This window comes from Mirounga angustirostris, unplaced genomic scaffold (assembly GCF_029215605.1).
Source record: "Mirounga angustirostris isolate CCGP_5_RB_7025 unplaced genomic scaffold, mMirAng1.0.hap1 SCAF_15, whole genome shotgun sequence".
Classification (NCBI taxonomy): Eukaryota; Metazoa; Chordata; class Mammalia; order Carnivora; family Phocidae; genus Mirounga; species Mirounga angustirostris.
Genome location: NW_026991723.1, coordinates 51563294 through 51586125, shown reverse-complemented (window position 1 = coordinate 51586125; position 22832 = coordinate 51563294). Strand labels below are relative to the sequence as shown.

Sequence of the window (22832 nt, the reverse complement as noted above, 5' to 3'; positions counted from 1 at the left end):
CTCCAAAATTTCTCAGAACAGGAAATAACTGTGTGTCTCATAACAGAAAGGATAGGAGGGTTCTAACCAGCAGGCATACGCCATCCTCGTCATCATGGCAACTAGTCTAGGGTATGCTGACCTGGGTTGTGCCATTAAAAAAAAACGTCATTGCCTTCACTTGTTTCCTGGCTTGGGTGAGGTTTTTTTCAGCCAGCTTGGTGAGAGGGATTAAAAAGTAAAAGCAGAGAGAGGTAGGTTGGGCTGATGAGGTCTAGGGAAACTCCACTTAAATCATTTCTTCTAAATCCTCACTCCTCAGAAGTTTCTGGTAGGCCATGGAATAATGAGGTGTACATTTATTTCTTTATTAGAAAGCACCTTTAGTTATAAGGACCCTCTTACGTGTATACTAGGATATGGTCAGAGGAAATGCAGATCATCATCAGAATTACTTTGTCTCCCTCCCACACAATTTATAAAATCAAATACATCCTAAAACCAGACTATTATAAAAATGAAACAGTTGGTGTTCCAAGTGTCTGTGGCTGCAATAGGTCAGGTGCCCAGTTGGAAAGCTCAGGCTATGTTGGCATCTTCCCAAATGAATGCCAAGATACCTTCTTCTTGTGATCAAAATGGGGTTGGGGCAGAGCTGGAAAGTGCAGGAACTCTGATGATGTTGAGGGATCATCTTGATGGGGCCATCATCTGATTTCCCAGTTTGTGGCTAGCCCTTTGGGTGGAGAAAGGTCTGGAATCCCCCTGCACTCTGCCCCCACTTTCCACTTCTGGTCCCCGTGTTGCCCCCAGAAGCCATGGGGTTCCCTCTGATGTGGATCAGTTTAGGGACCTCACTGTCAGGGCAGCGACTCCATCTCTGCTTGTGATGCCAGTGTGGAAAGCTTTGCTTCCTGAAAATCTTGAAGGTCAAGGCCCTGCCTCCTTCCTGTCTGGGCCCTCCTGTGTGCCTGGTGCTGAGCAAGCGAGCTAGGCTTACGAAGGTGAAGTGACTCCGTTTCCCAGCATGACCCCGCCTTCCCCTTCTGCCCTCCTCCTGACGCTTGTGCAAGGTCGTGCTCACGTTTCACAAGATTACTCCACTAGATGAGAAAAACGTGTATTTTATACAGGACAGTGAGCCCAGTGGTGTGGACTACATTCCCTGCTGAAAAGAGAATGCAAGTGCAGTGGCCCTTCAAAGCTGAAATAAATCAGGGCTCCTGTCTCCACCGGCTTGGTCTGTTGGGTTTTGTCTTTTTCTGGAAGCCATGCTGGGTTAGGGCAAATTAGGGGAGACCAAATGAGGATCAACTCACTCTACAATCACTCACAATCTCTGGAGTGGGGGAAGAACCATCTTGTGATCTGAAATATAAATATTTGCAAATGGTTGTATCTTGATCAGTTATATAAAGATCTGCGTTTGAGATGTGCTAAAGTGACTGTTAGCTTTTTTTCATCTTTTTAAAAATATGACAGCCTTGTCTTTGTGGAACTCTCTTGTTTTTCAGTCTTCAACTATATTAAGCCTTTGAATTTTTTTTTTTTAATTGACTAAAGTTTGTGGAAGAAATGTTTGTGGTTATGCTTATTAGAGTTTTTATAGATTCTTACACCACCTTCTTCCAAAAGGAATTTGAGTCATCTGGCACTTATATAAAATCAAACACTGTATAAGCTCAGGGAGCTGCCTTTTTTTCTTTTCTTCTAAAGAATAAAATGCAGTTTCAGCGAAAGAGAGTAGGAGACAGTAGCAAGCACCTGTTTTGATCTCTTGCTGGGCTGATGCTGTTTTCCTAGGAACGGTCACTGTGTCTGTTCTTCCTCCTCTTTCTTAGAGCAAAGAGGAAATCTCTAATGGAGGCTGTCTCAACAAGATGTATTAATGAATGCAGAATCTTAAATGAAAAAGAAGTCAGTGGATGTGGCTTCCTGGATTTTGTTTGGACCAGAAATAAAGCGAGTCCTCACCACAGGGGTTTGGCTCAGCCCAGTGCCTGCAGCCATGGTTGTTTTCCACCGACCGTTTGACTCGAGAGTACGCTTCTCTGGGCAAAAGTCCCCAACGCCTTTGGAAGCTTTATAGGCCTTTTTTTTTTTCCCTGTAGCTTTTATTGTTTTTAAGAAGAGTGGGTCACCCTCACTTGTCATTAAAGAATAGTGTGGGGAAAATAAATAAAACTACCCAAAGAATAAAACAGGAAAAAAAAAAAAAACCACTCCCCTAAATGAAAGAAAAAAATAACCCCCGTCCCACTTTGGTGCAGTAACTGTTTCCATGCAAGGTTGATTTAGAAGCTAGGAGAAGATTTTTCTCTTGGATTTTTGGTTGTCTTCTATTTTTAACATTTTTGGCACATCTGCACACTGTGGTTACATAAGAAAATCAGAATTAAGATATTTGGTATTAAAAAAGCACCCATTGACTCAGGATGAGTTTTTCTGGCACTGCTGTGAACGAGAGTTCAAATTCCCATCATAAAATAAGAAGCATAAATGTCTAATCAACACAAGTTTTCTGGCCAGCTCCTTGTGGTCCCTGGAGAAGCCTGCTAAGTCAGGCTCCTGCCCTCCTGCAAGTCTCCTCTGCCTAGTGGCTGGAGGGAGGTGCAGATCATTAGCTCTGATGAGGGAAAGTTCCTGCTGTTCCTGGCTACCAGGGCATGGCCAAGGTGGGTCAACCTTTTCAATCATCATGGACGATTACTGAGTACTTCCAGGATGCCAGACCTCTCTTCACCCACTGTCTTACTCCATCACTGTCACATCCTGCCAGGCGTAATCTACTAGGAGTGTTTTTCTAGGAGAGGGAAAGCAGAAAGCCTACAGAGTTCCCTGTCCAGAAGGGACAGGACACACATAAATGAGTGCGTTCAAGAAAGCATTGTTTGTTTTGTTTTGTTTTTTTAATGTTTTATTTATTAATTTGACAGAGAGAGGCACAGTGAGAGAGGGAACACAAGCAAGGGGAGTGGGAGAGGGAGAAGCAGGCTTCCCAAGGAGCAGGGAGCCCGACGGGCTCAATCCCAGGACCCTGGGATCATGACCTGAGCCAAAGGCAGACACTTAACGACTAAGCCACCCAGGCGCCCCGAGAAAGCATTGTTAATGATAAGAATTAAAAGTTTGCTTATTACAAACTTACCTTGTGCCTGGTGCTCTCTCAAATTCTGTATGTAGATAAAGTCATTTAACTCTCTCAGGAATACTATGTGATAGATCATTTTATCTCCCTTTTATAGAAGAGGAAACTGAAGTTTGGTGAGGTTTCATAAGCTCAGGAGTCCACAGTTCTGAAAATGATAGATGTGGGATTCAAACCCAGGCCGGCTGATCTCAGACTCATTTACTTAACCACCAGCCTGTATAATACAGTGGCCAACAGGCCTGGGATGCAGGGGGTGGTTAACAGAACCAGGTGCCCCATCAGTGATGTAGCTGGTTGGCCAGTCGGGGAGGGCCACACTCCCAATCCCCAGTGTGATTCAGGTCAGCCCTCGTTCTTCCTAAGGACTTCTTCTGTCATCCTTCCTGCTGGACATTCAGCGTTCCAGAAGGCCACATTTCTGTCCTGCCCATTCTCCTCAGTAAATGCGTATTGGCCCAGGGACTCCCGGATAGGCTCGGCCTCCCTGACTTAGGGAGTTCTTAATGTTGGGATGCATCAGAGTCAGTACAGCTGAAGGTGAGGGGTGGGACCTGGGGGTCTGCATTTTAAGTAAACACCCAGGTGATTTTGGTTTTCTATCATTTCTGAGGGTCCCTAGTAGGTCCTGGGGGAAGCTTGATAGTCAGTGGACAGATGGTGCTGGGTGAGTAGGTGTCGAATTTTTTTCTTCAGCAGCTACTCAACATCTACCAGAGTTCCCAGAGCTCAAGGTGGGGGATGGGTAATGAAAGGAAAAAGAACAAATGGGAGGTAGTGCTGGGGGAAGCCTGTCAACTCAAGCAGAGCAAGTGAAACCCATAAATATTTGTTGAGAAGCAAGGGTTCTAAGGAGCTTAAAAAGAATGAGTAGAAACCAAGCCAGATTAGGGAAGGGTCAGGAGGGAAGGCGAAGAGGTGGGCTGAATCTTCACCTAAGTGGCAGCTTGTGTTTAAAGTCTGGTTTGGTGGAACCACAGGGCTGCCAGATGGGCGGGTGGGCCCTGACTACAGGGGGGTTGGAAGGGGGGGAGCATGAGAATAATGAATGATTCCGACTGTTTTGGTACAGAAGAAGGGTTAAAAATTCAGAGCATTGTAGCAAGGGGGATACAGGGTCACTTCCTAATAGTATGGTCAGGAGTTGGTGACAGCTGGCCAGGCCTTGAAGGCTGAAGGATGATGGCAGCAGGCCAGCCAAGGAAAGGCCAGGGCAGAGATTCCGTCACTGACAGTGCAGTGGGCATAGGGGTCTGGTGTGTTGTCTAATTGATAGAGCCAAGCCTGAAGGTCCTCAGAGAGGTTTCTGTGGCTGTTGGGAGAGGGTAGACTAAGAGTGAGGGTCCTTCTCCCTGTTTCATCCACAGAAGAGAGAATTTTTACTTATTTTTCTATAATTGGGTACCATGTACGGCTTTATTTAGGAGAAATGGACTGTGTTGCTTAAAAAAATAAAAGCCTTAAAAACCACCAGGAGGATTTAAAAAAAAAAAAATATATATATATATATATATACATATACATATACATATATATGGTTTGTGTTGAAGTATCAAAAGAGATAGTTAAGTTGGGGTCCCTTTGAAGGCCACTTAGGTGTCAGGTTTGCTTAACCATTGAAGAGACTCATGGCTTTGTGCAAAGAACATAGGCACTGGGATTGAGACTTTGCTTTCAGCCTCAGCCTGTCCTAATTGTGGGCCTCACCTCACTTTTCTGGGCAATAGACACGTCTGTTTCTGGTTTTGTATTTAATACATTAAGAGGTTGAATTGAATTAAGTGATTTTCGAGGGTTCTTCCTGCTATAAAATCCTATCAGCAGTGATCTTGCTCATAGGCCTTCCAACATACACATAGGGTGGGTAGCAGGATCATGCTTGAGCAAAAAGAATTTCTTGGCACTGTGCAGGATCATTAAGGGACACAGGGTAGGGGCCACAATGCCTGAGGCTACATCCCAGGGATGGATACAGAGAGGACAAAGATGGATGCAGCAGAAGCAGAAGCTTGGGGTTAAACACCAAAGTCACAAAAGCAGAGTTTGCACTAAAGAAGGTGATAGGATACATTTTCTTCTTATAGTAGAAAAAAAATTCCCCAAGTTGATTGACCTCTTCTGCATTGTTTTTCCTTTGAGGCATATTTTAAACCTTTTTTTTTTTTTTAAACAAAGCACCCAGATAGAGACTTTTGTAGCACCATGCAAAGATCTTGACAAAGATCTACTCTGAGTTTTTTTTTTTTTAACATTCTTTTAAGGCTGGACATACTAACAAAGGAGCTGATATTTTAATGAATGCTGGAAAATGAAAACACGTGAGCTATTCAGATTGGCCTGGGAAACCACATGTCCAGTGGCTACTGTTGACCTTTGTGTGAAGCATCTGTTTTCTGAAAAGGTTTCTTTTGTTGATTATTTCTCATCATGATTCCGGGAGTATGGCCCTCTCAGCTGGAGAAGGAACTGTTTATCTGTGTAGTATTTGATTAGCAATAGTTTAGATACATAGTTTAACCAGAAAACTAGTGAGTTCCTATTTGTGCTGGGTTCTGCCTTAGGTACTGGCACTGCAGTCAAGTTTAGGGTATGATTCGGCCCTCACAAGCTGACAGAGGGGCCAGACACACGAGCTCAGAAATACAGCATAATGTGAGGTCACGGGGTATGTGTTTACAAGATGCAGACTTCACAGGACAGGGATAATTGGCCTCTCTTCCTTCTGCCTTCCTTCTTCCTCCACCTCTCTCCCCTTACTTTATACCAGAAGTTAAAGTTAACCCAGAGAGAAGTTTGAGAAAATGTATTTGGCAAAAAAGAGGCTTTATCTGGGTAGAAGTTTCTAGATTCCCTATGGAGAACACTGGTGATATGTTCCTGAACAGTAGCCACATACAGCATGGAACTGTTGAAGCCTAGTGCTCATGGACTGTTGGGGAAGGTTTGGAAACACCTCACTGACTGGGGGGTGGGGGGGACTCTGTTCTGAACCTTCTCACTCTCTATGCCTGCAGCTGGGCAGTAACTGGGACAGAGGCTCCCTGTGACTGGGTCCTCTCTCTTGTCTGAGGAAACTTTTGAGAAGACTATGCATGCCTTATATATAGGCACAGATAAATTTTAAGTGATATCCTGTATGGGGCTCTCCTTGAATTGATGTCACAATGAGTGTCTACTGAAAAACAGCTACCTTCGCAAACCAGGCTGTACAATGTAATGTTGGGGTCTCCAAGAGGGCTCCCAATAAACAAATACCACTCTTCTCTACATGGTGGCAGAAGAATTCAATTGAAACAGCAACAAAAACAGACATCAGCTTTATTGCTTACGGAAGCCAACTGGAAGACAAAGCTCTAGGTCTGTTAACCAAATGAGCCCATTAAATCTAAAGCCCAGACTTACCTACCTTTTCCCATGTTGTGTTGGAGAGAAGAGGCTTCCTCCATTCAGAAAATTGGGGAAAGAGCAAATAGCACACTCCTTGAAGGCAGGCAGCTCCCAAGAGGTAAGGCTGTGCCAGTTGAGCACACCCAGTTGAATTTTCTCAAATTTACCCAGTTAAGCTAATTACTCCGTCACTCCCCCCAGGGCAACATTAATAAAAAGAGAAAGGCCAGTTGTTTACTTAGGAAAAATTCTTCCTTATAAAATCCAGAAATGGGGGTGTTGGTGCACCTGGGTAGTGCAGTCGGTTGAGCGTCCAACTCTTGGTTTTGACTCAGGTCATGATCTCAGGGTCGTGAGATTGAGCCCCAAGCCCAGTGTGGAGACTGCTTAAGACCCTCTCTCCCTCTGCCCTTCGTCCCCCACCTCTCTGTCTCTTTCTTTCTCAAATAAATAAATCTTAAAAAAAAAACAAAAAAACCCAGAAGTGGGGAAACAGAACTCTCCTCCAAAATGTTCCAAGATTTTATACATTTTAGGGTCAGGTGCTCAGGTCTTACAAGAAGTTAAAGAAGAGACCAGGTATATAAAGAAGAGACCAGGTTATGGTTAGGATCCCTATTGCCCATGAAGCCACCAGAAAGCTAATAATATGAGAAATCTGGATTAATAAGTATAATAATTGACATTTGCCCAGCTTTTACTACATTATCTCCCTTAACCCCAAACACACTATGATATTGGTATTAGTGCTCTCATTTATCCAAAGAAGAAATTGAAGCACAAAGAGATAGTGTTTAATTGAGGAGGGTAACTAGTTAAGAAGCAGAGTTTGGACTCAGGACCATATCTTTCTGACTCTAGAGGTAGAGTCTGGCACAGTCCTCCAGGTGGCCGTATCCTTCACAATCCTTGTGTGATTCCATTTTATTTCAAACCTCTTTTTCAGTTGCTGTGGAATGTTCAGGAGTGTAGAGAGGATGGTATCATTAATTATTTGTCTCAGTTTTATCTCTGCCTTATCCTGTTCACCCATCTGTTTTCACCTAGGCAGATTGAAAAGCTCCCAGGTAGATGGTTGTCTTTTCTCTCTTGAGAGTTTCTGGGGGTGCTGTTTGAATCTTCGAGCAGGATCACTCTAGCAGAGGTCACAGCTGAGTTATAATCTAATATGTTTATAGTAATGTAAAGCATTTTGAAGTTTTAAATGAGAAACTTTTATACTCCATTCTAAAAAGTGTTTGAAGGATTAGTGGGAGGGCGTGGGGGACACAATTTGCCCTGATATATCCACATTCATGAAGTAATATTGCACTAGATTTTATTATATGCAAAAATACTGGAACTCTCTTACAATATTAAGCTAAGTACATTATAAATGTTGGGGAATATGGACTCATCATCAGATCACTTAGTTACCATTTCTTTTTGCCTGAGAATTAGAAGTCTATCCAAATTAAGCAAGAAGGAAGCATTTGATTTCTTTGTTTCCTCTTTAGGCAGGGCTCCCATTGTCCCCCTTCCCTCACCCTGTTTCTTACTCATAAACACATATTTGCGCTGAATGGAACCATTTTCCATTACTCATGTAATTTCTTCATGTTCTGTCAAAAGTTGTAGCTCCCTTTGTCCCCATGTCAATAACTGCATAATGGTTTTCGGTTGATGGAGTGCTTTCATAGGTGGTATCTCTTTAATTTTCACAACAATCTTGAGAGATAAGCACCATTATCTTCAAAGACAAAACTGAGGCCCGTCAAAGGTGTCTGGTCCAAAGACATCGCCAGTTGGAATCATTGCCAGCGTCTGGATCCAGATCTTCTCTTGAAACCATGGTTCAAGAAATACGTGTCTCTGGGCACTAGTGGCACATGACCAGGTACATAGGGCTAAGTCTTTGTTTCTCCCATCCCGTTCCCTAACCTCCTTGGATAGGCCCTAGAAGTTCCTCTGTTTTTGTTTGTTTTTTGTTGTGAACTACCCAACGGTCTAAAGAGGGAGTCTTGATTAAGGTTGGAGTTTTGGAATCAGCTTGGCTACTTACAAATTCTACAACCTAGGACAAAGTTTTAATCTTGCTGTGTCTCAAGTTTCTCTAAGTGCAAAATGTGGGGGAGAGTAATAATACCTGACTCATGGGGTTGTTATAAAAGTTAAAATAGGTTGCAAAATAAGTAAATGTTAGTTTTTGTTACGGTTACATAATCAGGTTGAATAGAATTTTAAGCACTGTAAGATTTCAGTGGCTGTTTGGCCTCTCAAGAATCTGACTCTGTTAAAAAACTTGCCTCATAATATGACTCGAAGGGTGATAATGATGATAGCAGACCAGATTATTCAGTGCCTATTGTGTTCCAAACATTTTACATATACCCTCTTGAATTATCACAGCAACCCTGTAGATGCTGCGCTCTTAGCTATGGGTTATATTGCTCTAAATCTTGCCTGCTGTTGGTGTCAATTTTACCCATCTCTCTAAGCTTAAAATAGTATTCTTTTGAAAATTAGAACTGTAATTTCCAGTTTCCAGTCTTCTAGCCCATTTTGTTCTCTCTACCCCCCTTCACAGATCTCTTGCAGTGGTTCCAGATGTCATACAAAAGTTCCCGTAGAACCAGGGATAAAAATTTTCCAGATCCTGAGACTCAAATTCACTTAGACTGGCTAAGAGTAAATAAGTCTGTTGACAGTTACAGGAACAAACTTCCTTGAATTTGAGCATTTTTCCTTTAAAGCAGGACTCTCCCAAGAAAGAATTGTCATACTCTGTCTCAAAGAGAAAGAAGGAAATGGTAATTGACAGTGACCTTTATCCCAGTATCCGACAGAGGTTCTGAGTGACATCACACCAGCTGGTATACACCTGTGCTTTAAAAAGTAAAAATACATTTTTTACTTGCCTTAATTTTTTTCTTTTTTTGGGTTAGACAACAGACATTTATTTTTCACAGTTCCGGAGGCTGGAAATCCATGCCAGCATGGTTAAGTTCTGGTAAGAGCTCTCCCTCTTCTTGGCTTGTAGAGGGCTGCCTTTTTTCTCTTGTCCTCAGGTAGCAGAGAGAGTAAGCTCTGGGGTTTCTTCCTCTTCATATAAAGGGTACTGATTCCTCCATTGGGCTCCACCCTCGTGATCTCATCTGATCCCAATTACCTCCCAAAGGCCACACCTCCTAATACCATCACACTGGGGGTTAGAGCTTTACGTATGAATTTTTGGGGCACACATTCAGTCCATAGCAGAAGCATAATACAAATTAGCAATATTTGAATTCAAAGTAGGGTTATTGCTGCAAATCTTACAGACATTAAAAGAATAATAAGGGAATATTATGAAACTTGATGTCAATAAATTCAACAAACAGATATAATGGAAGACTTACTTAAAAGGCACAACTTTCTGAAACTGACAGAAAATGAATAAAAAATCTGAGTAAAAATCTGAAAATACAGTTTAGTATTATACTATATGTTAAAAATTAAGTTATTAATTTTTAAAAATTAAAAAAATCTGCCTCAGTTTTTAAATTTCAGCTATTCTATCAGCTCTGTCATTCCATCCCCCTGTTTTTACATGCCTTCCATATTGGGTTCTCAAATCCTATGTCTTTTTTTTTTTTTTTCAACCATAAAAATACTTTCTAGCTAGTCCAAAGATTTGGAAATAATAGAGCAAGTGGTTACTGACTTACTTGGAGAAGTTCATTTTCCCCTTTAAAAAATTAATAAAATAATTAGGATATCTTTCATAAATATTCAGTGGGTCAGCTGAGCATTTATCTTATAATAATTTTACTTTCACTATTTATTTTTAAAACCATAGCAAGATCGGATACAACCTGTCCAAGGTTGGATCAAAGATTTGCCGTCTTCCTTATTACTGAGAATCTGAGCCAATCCCTACCGGCCTCCAGAAGGCCTATATTTAAGAGAATATTATTCTCTTTAAGAAAACATTTTTTTTAAAAAGGCTGCCTTTTCTTCAGCACAATGTATGTGGTGAATTAAACCACACCAATAAATCCCACCCGCTCCTATCCTTCTACCCTTCTCGCTTTGTGAGAACCAGGTGTCCTCTTCCAAATGGTGAAGATCCTACGTTTGTGAAATGGCTCAGTACGGGTCTCTGCTGTAAGCATCTGTGCATCCATCCATCACTGCTGTCGCTGTCTCTGCAGTCTGACAGGATTACATGCGATGTTTTCATCTTTAGAATGTTTACTCCCATTTTTAATGCCAGCATATCTACACTGGTGACTGAATAAATAAGTGAGTGAACCAGGGAGAGTGTTAACTGGAATGGATGTTTGAAGAGCCAGAAAATGATGGGGTGTGAGAGCCGTGTGGCAGGGCTCTGTAGGGCTGCACCTGCTTATCCTGACTTCATCTGGTTCAGAAATAACATGGGCATTCAGAAGCTCGGAAATCACGCATGTCTTTGAAGATGAAAATGAGGCAACCGTGTTTCTCCCAACTAATCTAAAATGAAATGATATGGCGGCCCAAAGTTGGGGAGGTAGATTAGTTGGGGGAAAAAAAAGAAAGAAAGCTGCCTCTCAGACAGGAATCTCTCTAATTTGGGGTTGTCTTGCGAGCAAAGATAGCACTTAATGAGTAGGCAGGAGTAAAACAGTACAAAAGGTTGATGGAATCACATTTTTAGGCACTGTCCTTCATTGGAGCCTGGGAAAGTCAGGTGATATTCATTTTATGCACACACACACACACACACACACATCTCTAAAATAAAAACCTAACCTGCTTTTATTTGGTGTCTGGGGTATTAGAGAAGAGTTCCATGTACTGTTCTAGCTATAGAGAAAAATGGTGGGAAGATGAGAGATCAGACTAGTCATTCTTCAGTTCTGAAGAGCTAGAATTTTAGGTAACACATGGGAAAGGAGCAGTCCATTTGAGAGAGAGGTGGGACAGATATCTTCATCTTTGAGGAGGGGATCCTTCAGAGCAGCACCTCAGCTGGTAATATTGGACCTCAGTGAGTTGGCAATGAGCTTACAGATGCAGGTGGGAGTCCTCAGATAACTACTAAAGTACAGGAGGTTCAGTTTGTTTTCACTTTTTGGTATCACTTTGATACAAAGAGTCCTTCATTTAGTGTTCTCTGTTCATTCACTCAGCAAACATTCAGTGAAGTTGGCTCTGTGCCGGGCACCATCCTAGCTCCAGGGACCCCAGCACTGAAAATGACATGGAACATCCCACATGGTGGGGCACCTCTGGGGCATTTCCCTTAGTTTCCTGGGGGTGAATTGCCCTGTTGGCTGATCCTGCCAGAAGGAGTCCTCCACCCCATAGATGAGATATTGAACTTCTTTCCCCCCAAGTAATATCAGCTTTGGTTTCTCTCCTCTCTGTCCTACCCACCCTCCTGTACTACCAACATCTCTTTAGAGGTGGTCACAACTAGAGAAGATGGATCTCTCAAGGGTGAATGGGAGAATTGCTTCAATTCTTCCTCATCCTGGAAAGGAGACTTTGAATTTTCAACTAATAAGGCAGAAGACATCAATAGGAAAAGAAAAATAAGAACTTTCCCTGCCAGGGTTGCCTAGTTACCTCATCAACATTCCCTTGCAGCCCAGCAGAATTCTCTCTGCATATTTTTATAGTGCACATGTTTTATTGCTATAATTGATCTATTAAGCAGAAAATATGGAGAACACATGGAGCTCCTGTCAATTTTATGCTGTTTATTTGGGTTTCCATTTTTCTCTTTCCATAAGACTTCATTCTTTATTGTCCTTTTCATTCTTAACTGGAGTAATCCTGTGAAGAAATCACATCACTATCCATGTTGGTACCTTTAACTTTGTAGCTTAAAAAGCAAAAGCCAATACACTAACCTCAAACTAAACAGCACATTGTGGACTTTTCAAAGGCAGACACCAAGTTTTCATCAGCTCTGTGTCCGTGGTGCCTAGCCTTGAGTCTGGCACATAAAAGGTCTTTAGTAAATGTCCATTGATTGAGTGAGCAATTGGCTTCAGAGATTTATTGAGAACCAGCATTGTACGGAATGCTATTCATAACATAAAATTGGATTATAGCTTCTGCCCAGGGGGCAAAACTTATGACTTGTTCTTTCCTTTCTGGAGACTGGACAAGGACAGAGAATAACAACTGTGTTGTTGCTAGTGTTCCACTTTCATTAGCCAAAGAAGCTTTCCGCATGGGGCTGCAGCGCCATTAGTAACATCCACATTCTGTCTGGCATTTATAGAAAGTTATTCACTGGCGACCTCCTAGGTTCTGGGCACTGTGCTCTCCAAATCAATCCACATCAATAGACCTGGTCATTGTCACCATCTGTCAAGGCATTTGTATTCAAAACAGTGAGTTTCCCTCATTCTTCTTAAACACACACACACGCTCACACACTGAAGACTGTTTATGAAGCAAACTGTCGACAGAACAACAAATGGAAGTTTATTTGTCATCCCTTTACCCAGCCAGTCAGGCAGCCCTCCAACTCTGTGCTCCTCAAACGTATACTTCTGAGATTTTGTTAAAGTGCAGACTTAGATCTGCTAGGTCTGGAGTGAGGCCTGAGTGCCTGCGTTTCTAACAACCTCTCTTAGTAACCTAAAGTGTCATCCAAGGACAGTAGATTTGGCATCACCAGGGAGCTTGTTAGAAATGCACATGCTTAGGCATCACCCCGGACCTACTGGATCTGAACCTGCATTTTAACAAGATCCCACCTTAACATCTGAGAAGCACTGCTCTAACCATTTAATAAACCTACTGTATAAATTATGGGCAGGGGTCCTAAAGGGGCTCTGAGTTGGTCAGTAAGGCCAGATGGATTTCCTATTCCCTTTTTCATTTCAAAAGTCTTCTGGGTATCTGCCCCAATACAGCATTTGACACTCAAAGACACAGATGCCTTTTGGTTCAGCCATTCAGTGGTATGATGAAATTGTTATTATCCATCCTGGATTGCCAATGTCTTTAAACATGGGAGCCCACCCACCAATCTATCCCATCTCCAGAGAACTTTATTGTAGGTGAAAAAGTTTGAGCAGAGGAGACATCCTCAGGTTTGAGCATGTCAGAATGGTTAATGCATTTGGATGAGCACTAGAGGAGATAGAGTTTCTGTTTCGTTATCTGTAAAATGGAGATAAAAATACCACCTGTTCTAGCTTCCTTTATAGTCTTGTTGTGAGGAGCTTTGAAACCTACATGTGAAGGAGCTTTGAAAACATAAAAATGTTCATGAGGCTTTAAAGCAGATTTAGTAAGAAAAAAAATCACATATGTTTCAGTGCCAAGGAGTTCTGGGTTCAAAATTCAGCCTTACCATTTACTAATTTTGCGATTTCTGCCAAATTATTTAATCTAGTTGAGCCTCTGTTTCTTTCTGTGCTAAGTGGTCATAAAAACATCCACTGTGCAACACTGTCATGAGGATTAGAATGTTAATAATATGCGTAAAGGATCTGGTGTATAGTAGAGTTTAATAAATGGCAGCTGGTAGTGGCACATTAAGGGACGTGACGGAGAAATAAATCCTCCAAAGATGACTTTTTTCCCCCTCCAGTAAGCCTTTTACATTGAGGCAAAAAGAAAGGGTGACTTTAAAGCTGGTTAAAGTTTTGAATAAATGTCCAGGCGGTTCAAGAGATTGATATCTTCAAGTTCATTATCTAAGTATCTCTGGAAGAAAAATCTCTAAACTTCATATGGGGTTTTAATATTTACTGAAATGTTTGTGAGTACCAGCCACTGCAGGGCTTTGTGACAAGGAGTTGCTATGATTATTCTGTGTCATGAGAGGTGCTAGAGGGTCTTTCGGGGGCTGTGCATAGGAGCCTGCCATCGTATGGGGGAAGGTTTCACATTGGTGTCCATGCAAGCAGATACTCCAGGCCCCGGGGAAACAGCCAAACAAGTGATACCGACGCTCATGTAAGGCAATGAAAGAACATTGTTCTGAGGACCATGGTAACTGATGGCACCCTCATTATCAGAATAACAGAACAGCCAAGTCTTATTTGCTGGAGACATGAAGGGGCAGCTGTTGGGTGGTCAGCAATTAAGCGTTTGTGATACAGAAGGACCATTGTTTTTGTGTGTTTTTTTTTTAAGATTTATTTATTTATTTGAGAGAGAGAGAGAACACAAGCAGGGGGAGAGGGAGAGGGAGAAGCAGGCTTCCTGCTGAGCAGGGAGCCCGATGCGGAACTCGACCCCAGGACCCCGGGATCATGACACGAGCCAAAGGCAGATGCTTAACCGACTGAGTCACCCAGGCATCCCGGTGTTTGGTTTTTTTTTTTTTTTTAAGATTTTATTTATTTGTTTATTTGAGAGCGCACACACGTGGAGGGGTGGGGCAGAGGAGGAGAGAGAGCCAGAAACTTGAGCAGACTCCATCCTGAGTGTAGAGCCAAGGTGGACTCGATCTCACAACCCCCAAGACCATGACCTGAGGTGAAACCAAGAGTCTGACGCTTCACTGACTGAGCCACCCAGGCGCCCCAGTATTGTCTATTTTAAAAGAAAAAAAAAAAAAGCCAACCTCACCATCCTTTCTCTATCTTCCCAACCTCTAGCTCATATTTTTATTTTGGAAAAGCACTTTTAGGGCCCTCGGTTTTCTCAAACCTCTCTCCAGGCCGACTAAGCCTTTGGGAAGGTGTTCTTTTCAGGGAGAGATTGCCAGGGGTTTGCAGAGTTTGCGTGGTGATGTCCTTCGTGGTGATAGTTTGAAGCACCCCAGAGTGTGATTTCACAGATGGCCTCAGGCAGAGAGTGCCACGGGACCTGCTTTTCCCCATGGATCTCTTTGTGGGGGGTGTTTGTGTTCAACGCCACGAGCGGAGGAGGAAAAACCCACCTCGGAGATGTGGCATTTCAGTGGAAAGCTAACAGGAAGAGAGTGAGATAAGAGGGAGGAAGTGAGCAGACGGGGGCTGCAGGGGGTGGCCAGAGGAGGCTTGCACCTGAATGATCAGCAGTTCTGACAGAGAACAGCTTGTGAGAGGGAGTACGCATGTCTCAGGTGTTTTTGTTTTTATGTTTTTACCTGAATGACCTAAGGTTGAATGCATCGCCATGCCATGTTTGAGTGTGGAATAGCAAAACCCCATCTATGTAGGGCAAGAGCAGTACAGTGGGATCACGCTCCAAGTTCATTGTAGCAGATTCCATGATGGGCTCTTCTGAATCTGGCTGCAGCTGTTGGCCCATTTTGCTAGGGCTTGATCCACAAGTGGATCAGTTATCTCCTCTCTGTTTCCAAGCCACAGGACACAATCGTTACCTCCAGCCAATCTATACTTGCGGTCTTTATGGAATTTGTGGATGGAAGGTCTGGGTAAAGGGACTTCAGGAACCAGCAGGAAAGACAGGTTGAAGGGCATCACTTCTTAGAATATAAGGCTATGTGGAAAGAATATTTACTAGGAGTCAAGAAACTCGATTTCAATCCTAACTATGCCCATACTAGCTATGGGATGTTGTTAGGCAAGTAAATTTATCTTTTAGAGACCCAGGGATAGTGATAACTACTACAAATCTACTATAAACCACACCAGGATTTTGTAAGGGTCAAATGAGGTAATAAAGAGGAGAGTACTGAAGACCAAAGCTACACTTTCCAAAATGGTAGCCACTAGCTGCATGTGGCTATTTGAATTTCAATTCGTTCAAGTTCAGTAAGATGAAAAATTCAGTTCTTAAGTCACACTAGCCACATTTCAGGTACTCACTAGCCACATATGGCTAGTTAGTACCATATTGGACAACAAAGATAGAGAACATTTGCATTATCACAGAAAGTTTTGTTGTACACCCCTGCCTCAGAACTCTAGGGTATGGTATCAAAGGTGTAAAGGGTGAAATATTACAGGGGTGATAAATGCTGTCATAGTTAAGGATTCTTGGAAAGAAACAAAACCCTCTCAAGTTAGCTGAAGTGAAACAAGAGATTTATTTATTTTTCTAAAGATTTTATTTGTTTATTTGAGAGAGAACGCACTAGAGAGAGTGAGCGTGAACAAGCAGGGGCAGAGGGAGAGGAAGAAGCAGGCTCCCCGCTGAGCAGGACCTTGGGATCATGACCTGAGCCAAAGGCAGATGTTTAACCCACTGAGCCACCCAGGCAACTGAGCCACCCAGGGATTTATTTGATTAATTCAGGGAAAATCTATGGATCTCAAGGGCTTCAGAAATAACTGGAACCAGGGGTGCCTGGGTGGCTCAGTCGTTAAGTGTCTGCCTTCGGCTCAGGTCATGGTCCCAGGGTCCTGGGATCGAGCCCTGCATCGGGCTCCCTGCTCTGCAGGAAGCCTGCTTCTCCCTCTCCCGCTCCCCCTGCTTGTGTTCCCTCTCTCGCTGTCTCTCTCTCTGTCAAATAAATAAATAAAATCTTAAAAAAATAATAATAATAACTGGAACCAATTCCTAGAAGATTAACAGGAACTCAAGAAACCACTGTCCTCACTGTTTCTCTTTTTCTCTTGTCGTCTTCTTCCTATAGCCACTTGTGCTCTTATATCTGTTTCTCTGTATGTCGGTGACATTTTCCTTCTCCTCTCCCCTCTCCTCCTCTTCCACCCCCCCCCTCCTTATTCTCCTTCCTTCCTTGTTCTTCTCTTCTCCCTCCCCTCTCTGCAGAGCAGCTTTCTTAACTGCACTGCATGTGGTCCAAATAGGGCTCAATGAGGCCGTTTTCATTGTTTCTCAGGAACAATGCCTGACAAAGGCTGGGCCCTGATCCCAAATTCCGAGGAGAGATATTCTTATTAGCCAGCATGGTGTGATAGCCACCCCTGCTCCAACCAGTTATATTTAAGAGCATGGGGTAGCGATTCCATGCTTACTCAATAAAGGCAGTGGGGAGTGCTATATAAAGGGGCCTATGTGGGATGGGGATGGGCCCTTGACTAACATGTTCATGTTAACCTCTTGGAGAGTCCATTAGCCTATGTCCACACAGGGAAGAGTTGCCAGAGATTTGACCAAGGCCATGAAGAAAAAGAGTTATTTGTGTGGTTTGAATCACCATTACAGATGCTCGGGGGTTTGGCGTGTCCTCAATATCCTTATACCTGGGTGGAAGTAGGTACTGGCAGAAGCGAGGTGGAAATCAGATCTAAGCATTTGTCGTTCCTACATGCAAACTGGGTACTAATAAGACCCTTTTCTCTTCAGCCTTTAGAAAGAAACATGAGGTTCTCTTGGAGACTATTCAAGAGGAAGGTGGAAAGGGCCGCCTAAAAGAGATTAAAAGCTGCAGACCGCAAGCCTGGGGCCAGAGGGCTGGCAGTGGAAAACCCTGCTGGGTTGTGACCTCTCCCTGAAAAGTTCTAGGTGCCTTTTTGCTTCCTGCAAAAAAAAGGAAGAGAAGGAGAAGACCATGTCCATAGCCTTGAAGCAGGTGTTCAACAAGGACAAGACCTTCAGGCCCAAGAGGAAATTTGAACCCGGCACACAGAGATTTGAGCTCCACAAACGGGCTCAGGCATCCCTCAATTCAGGCGTGGATCTGAAGGCGGCTGTGCAGCTGCCCAGTGGGGAGGACCAGAACGACTGGGTGGCGGTGCACGTGGTGGACTTCTTCAATCGGATCAACCTCATCTATGGCACCATCTGTGAGTTCTGCACCGAGCAGACCTGCCCCGTGATGTCGGGGGGCCCCAAATATGAGTATCGGTGGCAGGATGACCTCAAGTACAAGAAGCCAACTGCCCTCCCAGCTCCTCAGTACATGAACCTTCTTATGGATTGGATCGAGGTGCAGATCAACAATGAGGACATATTTCCAACCTGTGTGGGTAAGTCCGTGACCAGCTTCTTGCTTATTTTGCTGCATCCCACCCAAGCTCAGAAAGTTTGCAGAGGCTTCTTCTAGGACTGTCTCTAAATGCTGGGGAACACCTATTGGTATTTCCCTAAATTCCACTATACCAGCAGTGTCTTTTTCCACATCTAAGATACCTCCTTGAAATTTAAAAAAACAAAACAAAAAAACCCACCAAAACACCAAAAAACCATTTGTGAACTACTTAGAGTTATTTTGTGGGCCTCAGTGGTACACATTCCACATGTTAGGGAACATTGCCTTGGTGAGATGTTAGATTTGATCTTGCTGGCTTCCTTAGGACTAGACTCCAAACCCACCCAGTTATCCTGGTAGAATTTTCATTTTTTTGGCTAATTAGTTAAAGTTTCATTAACTCTGGTGCATTTATTGGTATTCGTCTCTCAGGTTAGGGAATCCCAGTGTGAGACTCTATGTGCTTGTTTGGGGATGAAGCAAACAGGGGTTGGCATTCTGGGGAAATAGTGATCCTGGCATTCTGTTCTGCCCACTCCTGATCATTGTTATTAATTCCAGGTTGTACTGTTAACTGTGGACTCTTATGTAAGCTGCTGGACCCACTTGAAATGCAAATGCTTTCATTTGCTTGGTGCTCTGAGCCATAAAACTCTTCAAGAGGAAGGACCAAACCTTATCTCCCTTTTATATTTCTTTATGCTGCTGATAATTGGATTTTCCATGCACTGACAGGCTGAATTTAAAATTCAGGTTTTGTTTTGTTTTGTTTTTTTAGGCCTGAGATTCAATAGGAATGAGCACTCTCCTACTTCCACTCTTGTGTTTCCAGTATCTAACACGGTGCCCTGGAACCTTTGTAGGCACTCAGGAACTATTTGTGGAATGATTGAGAAAATACTTGTGCTGTTGGACAGTAGTATTAAAAAGCTCTGAGATGGTTTGGGATATAAAAGAAGCATTTGGAACACATTGTTGAAATCCCCTCTAGATGGGATGTGTGTGTCTCCATGTGGCATATAGGAAGTTGAGGTGGGTGTGGGGGGGTATGGAAGTAATTAAGCTAATACCAGGGGGGAGAAAAGTGTATACATTGCATGTACATCTTGAAATATTCAGCACGCAAACCAATTTGCTCAGAATCACCCTGCTGCCTTGCTTGTCCAGCTCTCGCCTGCTCTTGCTCTGTGCTGTTCCTTGCTAAGGAAGGAAATGGTGTGTGTGCTTGTGCAAACTCCCTGAGCTCACCAGCACAGGAGGAAGAAGGCAGGGTTCCAAAACTCCCCCAGCCATGTAACAGGCACCGCAGGGGGCTGGGACGTTCTTAGGTTCATATCTTTTTGTACTTTCATTGACTGTCAGAGGCTTCTTTTGTTGCTAGGAGGAATTTCGCCAACTGCCAATGCTCTGTGCAGAACACGTGATAGCAATAAAGATCAATAAATGTGGGCAAGGATACGTCCTCTTCGTCTTTCGCCTTCTGTTTCTGCTGCTTGGTGCTTTGAACTCTGGGCACTTCTGCTGTCTCTGGCAGCTGTGGCTACCACATAGAGTTGGTGACCAGAAATAACATCGCAGAGCCATGGTGTGTTACTTGAGAGTAAGGAAGCTTCTGGCAGTCGGCTTGGAAACTAGGACATCATAGATGGTTTTAGACTTTATTTGGAGGAAATCAGCGGATGCCGCCATGTCCCCCAGAGTCACTGACTTTGCTGTCTTTTTCCAGACATTTCCTTAGCCATTCAGTGGACTTGCAGAACATACTCACCTGGTCAGAATCCTCTGTTTCAGCTCTGCCCAACCTTTGCTCCATAGTACATAGTTCTGAGAGACCTTAAGGGTGCACTGTGCTTTTTTTTTTTTTTTTTTGTCCATGGAAAATAAGTTGGGAACTGCTGAATGAAAACAATTTCTTTACTGCAGGACTTTTAATATGCTAATGTGCATTATAAATCTCTGAGAAAGGAATACTTTAATATGTAGTATTTCCTAATTTGAACCTGTATCTTTTTTTTTTTTTTTTTTTTAATGAAGCACCATTAGCATCTTTGGGGAAATGTTAATCTATATAAGTTGGAGTTGTCAAACATTTGTTTGTTTTAGAATTACGTGGGCTTTCTTTTCAAAATGCAAATTCTTTGACCTTCCCCCAACTAAATCAAAATCTCTTAGATGAGACCAAAGAATCTGCACTTGTACTAAGCACCTGCCACTCCTCTGTTTATTTTAACTGCCCAGAATGCTTTTCATTCCCCCTCAAAAACAGTCTGTATCTTACCTCTCTGGTTTTATCTGTCTTGTTTTCTCCTTCTGGAATCCCCCATCTTCTCTAACTAGTGAATTTTCCTGCATCCTTTATACCATGTCCTCTGTGAAGGCTTTCACCCATTAGAATGTAAGCCCCTTAAGGTTATGGAATGTCTTTTATTCATTTAAATATTTCAGTTCTAAGTCCAGTCTTGGTGGCTTACAAGTTATTGAATGGATGGATAGACAGATCGATGGATGGAAGGATGAAGGAAAAAATAATCTTTATAAAGTCCCAACATATCTGTAGTGCTGGTGATCAAAATTTAAACAGAACCTCTGAATCCCTTTATCACCCTCCTCAGTATATCCTGCACCTTGCCTTCATAGAGTTTAATTTTCTCTGTTTAATTTTTCCAACGTGAAATGTTAGAGGTCAGTAAAAACCACTGCCATCCACCATTACCCTAAAGGTCTTCATCAGCATCCTGCTCACCTCTGTCATTTGCCCTTGGATTAAATTGTTTCTATCTTTTGAAAAAAACTTATCTTTAGGAGCCACTTTCTCTGTTAGAATTCATTTCCTCCTCTTCTTCCTCCCCCTGATTCCAGCCTACTTTTCATCTTTTTGATCTTTGTCTGCCGTGAGTCATTATCATGGAAATGATCAAGATGTCTGTCAGGATAAAGTAAAAGAAGAATTCTCTGCAAACAGCAGACCCTGGGTAGATGAGAAATGGGGAGTTCTGCTTAGCATTATGGCTTTGGATCCCAGGCATATTTCTGTGTTCTTGCCTGGGAATTGGGAGGGGTTCAGACTTCACCTCCTCCCCACTGTGATCCAAGGAAATAGGACCGGAAAATACTGACAGATGTGAAGGCTTCACCCTCAGTTAGGTATTAAAGCATATAAACAGCTGTTGATCTCTGCCATTGAAACATGGGGGGAAAGAAAAGCTTTCATCTGTTCCTGGATCCTAGTTTAACTAGGATACCCATACTATTTGAAGTCGAGTGTTCTCAGTTGGGAGCATACCAAACAGATGTGGCTCCCTCGTGAACCATAGTCTCCTCCACTCCCCGTTGATCCCCTTTAGCTTCCTTTGTGAAAAAGTCAACAGATGTCCCTGTGAAAGCTTCTAAGACAGCAGTAACTTTAGAAGCAGAGGCCTCCTCCTCTTCCATTGTATCTCTTCAACCGCTTTTAGAGATAACAGCAGAAAAATAGCTACATCCTTCTTCTTTATTCTATTGCCTGTCTAGTTAACAATAATTTTCATGTTCTAGCCCTCAGCTTCTCTGTTTTTCTGTTATATAATAGGACGTAATATCTTAGTTCTAACACTAAGGAAAAAATGAGTGGAAAACTTAGAGCTCCTCCAACTCATGTTTTTAAAAAGTCTCTGAACAGGAGGATTAAGAACATTTAAAAATTAATTACATGATCTCACCTACCTTTATGGTTTTAGAATAGATGGGTGTCAGGGAAGGAGAGAGCAGGGAAGGAAAGCGAGAAAGGCGAGGGAGGGGACTCACGTCTCTTGACCTTGCTAAGAGCAAGCTGTTAATCTTTCTTAATTCTTGCAATAACTAAATTAATTAAATATTCCATTTTACCACTGAGGATGCTGACATTTAAACAAGCTCAGGGGCTTTCCCAAGGTCGTACAGCTAATAAGTCATTCAGAAGTCAGAGTTTGGGTTCAAGAGTAGTGAAAAATCCATGCCCTTGTCCCCCCCCTACCATTCATAGCATGAATCTTTATTTTGCAGATTTTCCTTCACATGGCTAAAGATTTCTCAATCAGTGGTTCTAGGAGGTTGTCTAGGATGGAGAAAATTTTACAAAACCTGATTTTGTTATAACTTTTAAGGAAGTGATTTTTTTTATTTGTTTGTTTTATTTTGTTTTGTTTGCTTCTTTTTAAAAAATCACCACCAAAATGCCTGGAGTGTGTGTCCAGGCACTGTAACTGTTTCCATGTTACATTCCAAGATTGGGGAAGGTATGACTTAGCCTCATGAAAACACTTTGTGAGCCTGTAATGACCTATTACTACCATTCGTTCATTCATTCATTCATTCAATGACTGCTTGTCAAGTACCTGCTCGGAAGCAGGCCCTGTTTTAGGCACTGAGAGAGCAAAGCAGAGTTCATGTCCTTGAGCAGCTTCCATAATGTCCAGAATGTCTGGTTGCTCTGTACGGTTTTCTACAATGAGTAGTTTGTTCAGTGGTCAAGTGCATTGTGGAAATAGTCGCATCCCTTTG

General features: G+C 42.7%; 1 protein-coding gene across 5 annotated transcripts in view; it reads left to right on the top strand.

Moving 5' to 3' along the window:
* MOB3B (MOB kinase activator 3B) overlaps window positions 1-22832 on the top strand; it is a 206582-nt gene that overhangs the window by 51251 nt on the left and 132499 nt on the right. For 4 of the 5 annotated variants that reach the window (XM_045882507.3, XM_064579693.1, XM_045882505.3 and 1 more), the window contains exon 2: window positions 17690-18312. In XM_045882507.3, the coding sequence (XP_045738463.1) occupies window positions 17895-18312 (418 nt within the window). In that variant the 5' untranslated portion in view covers window positions 17690-17894. Of the gene's footprint in view, window positions 1-4641; window positions 5529-17689; window positions 18313-22832 lie in introns of those variants that run through there. The other variant, XM_064579695.1, reaches the window with a different exon arrangement.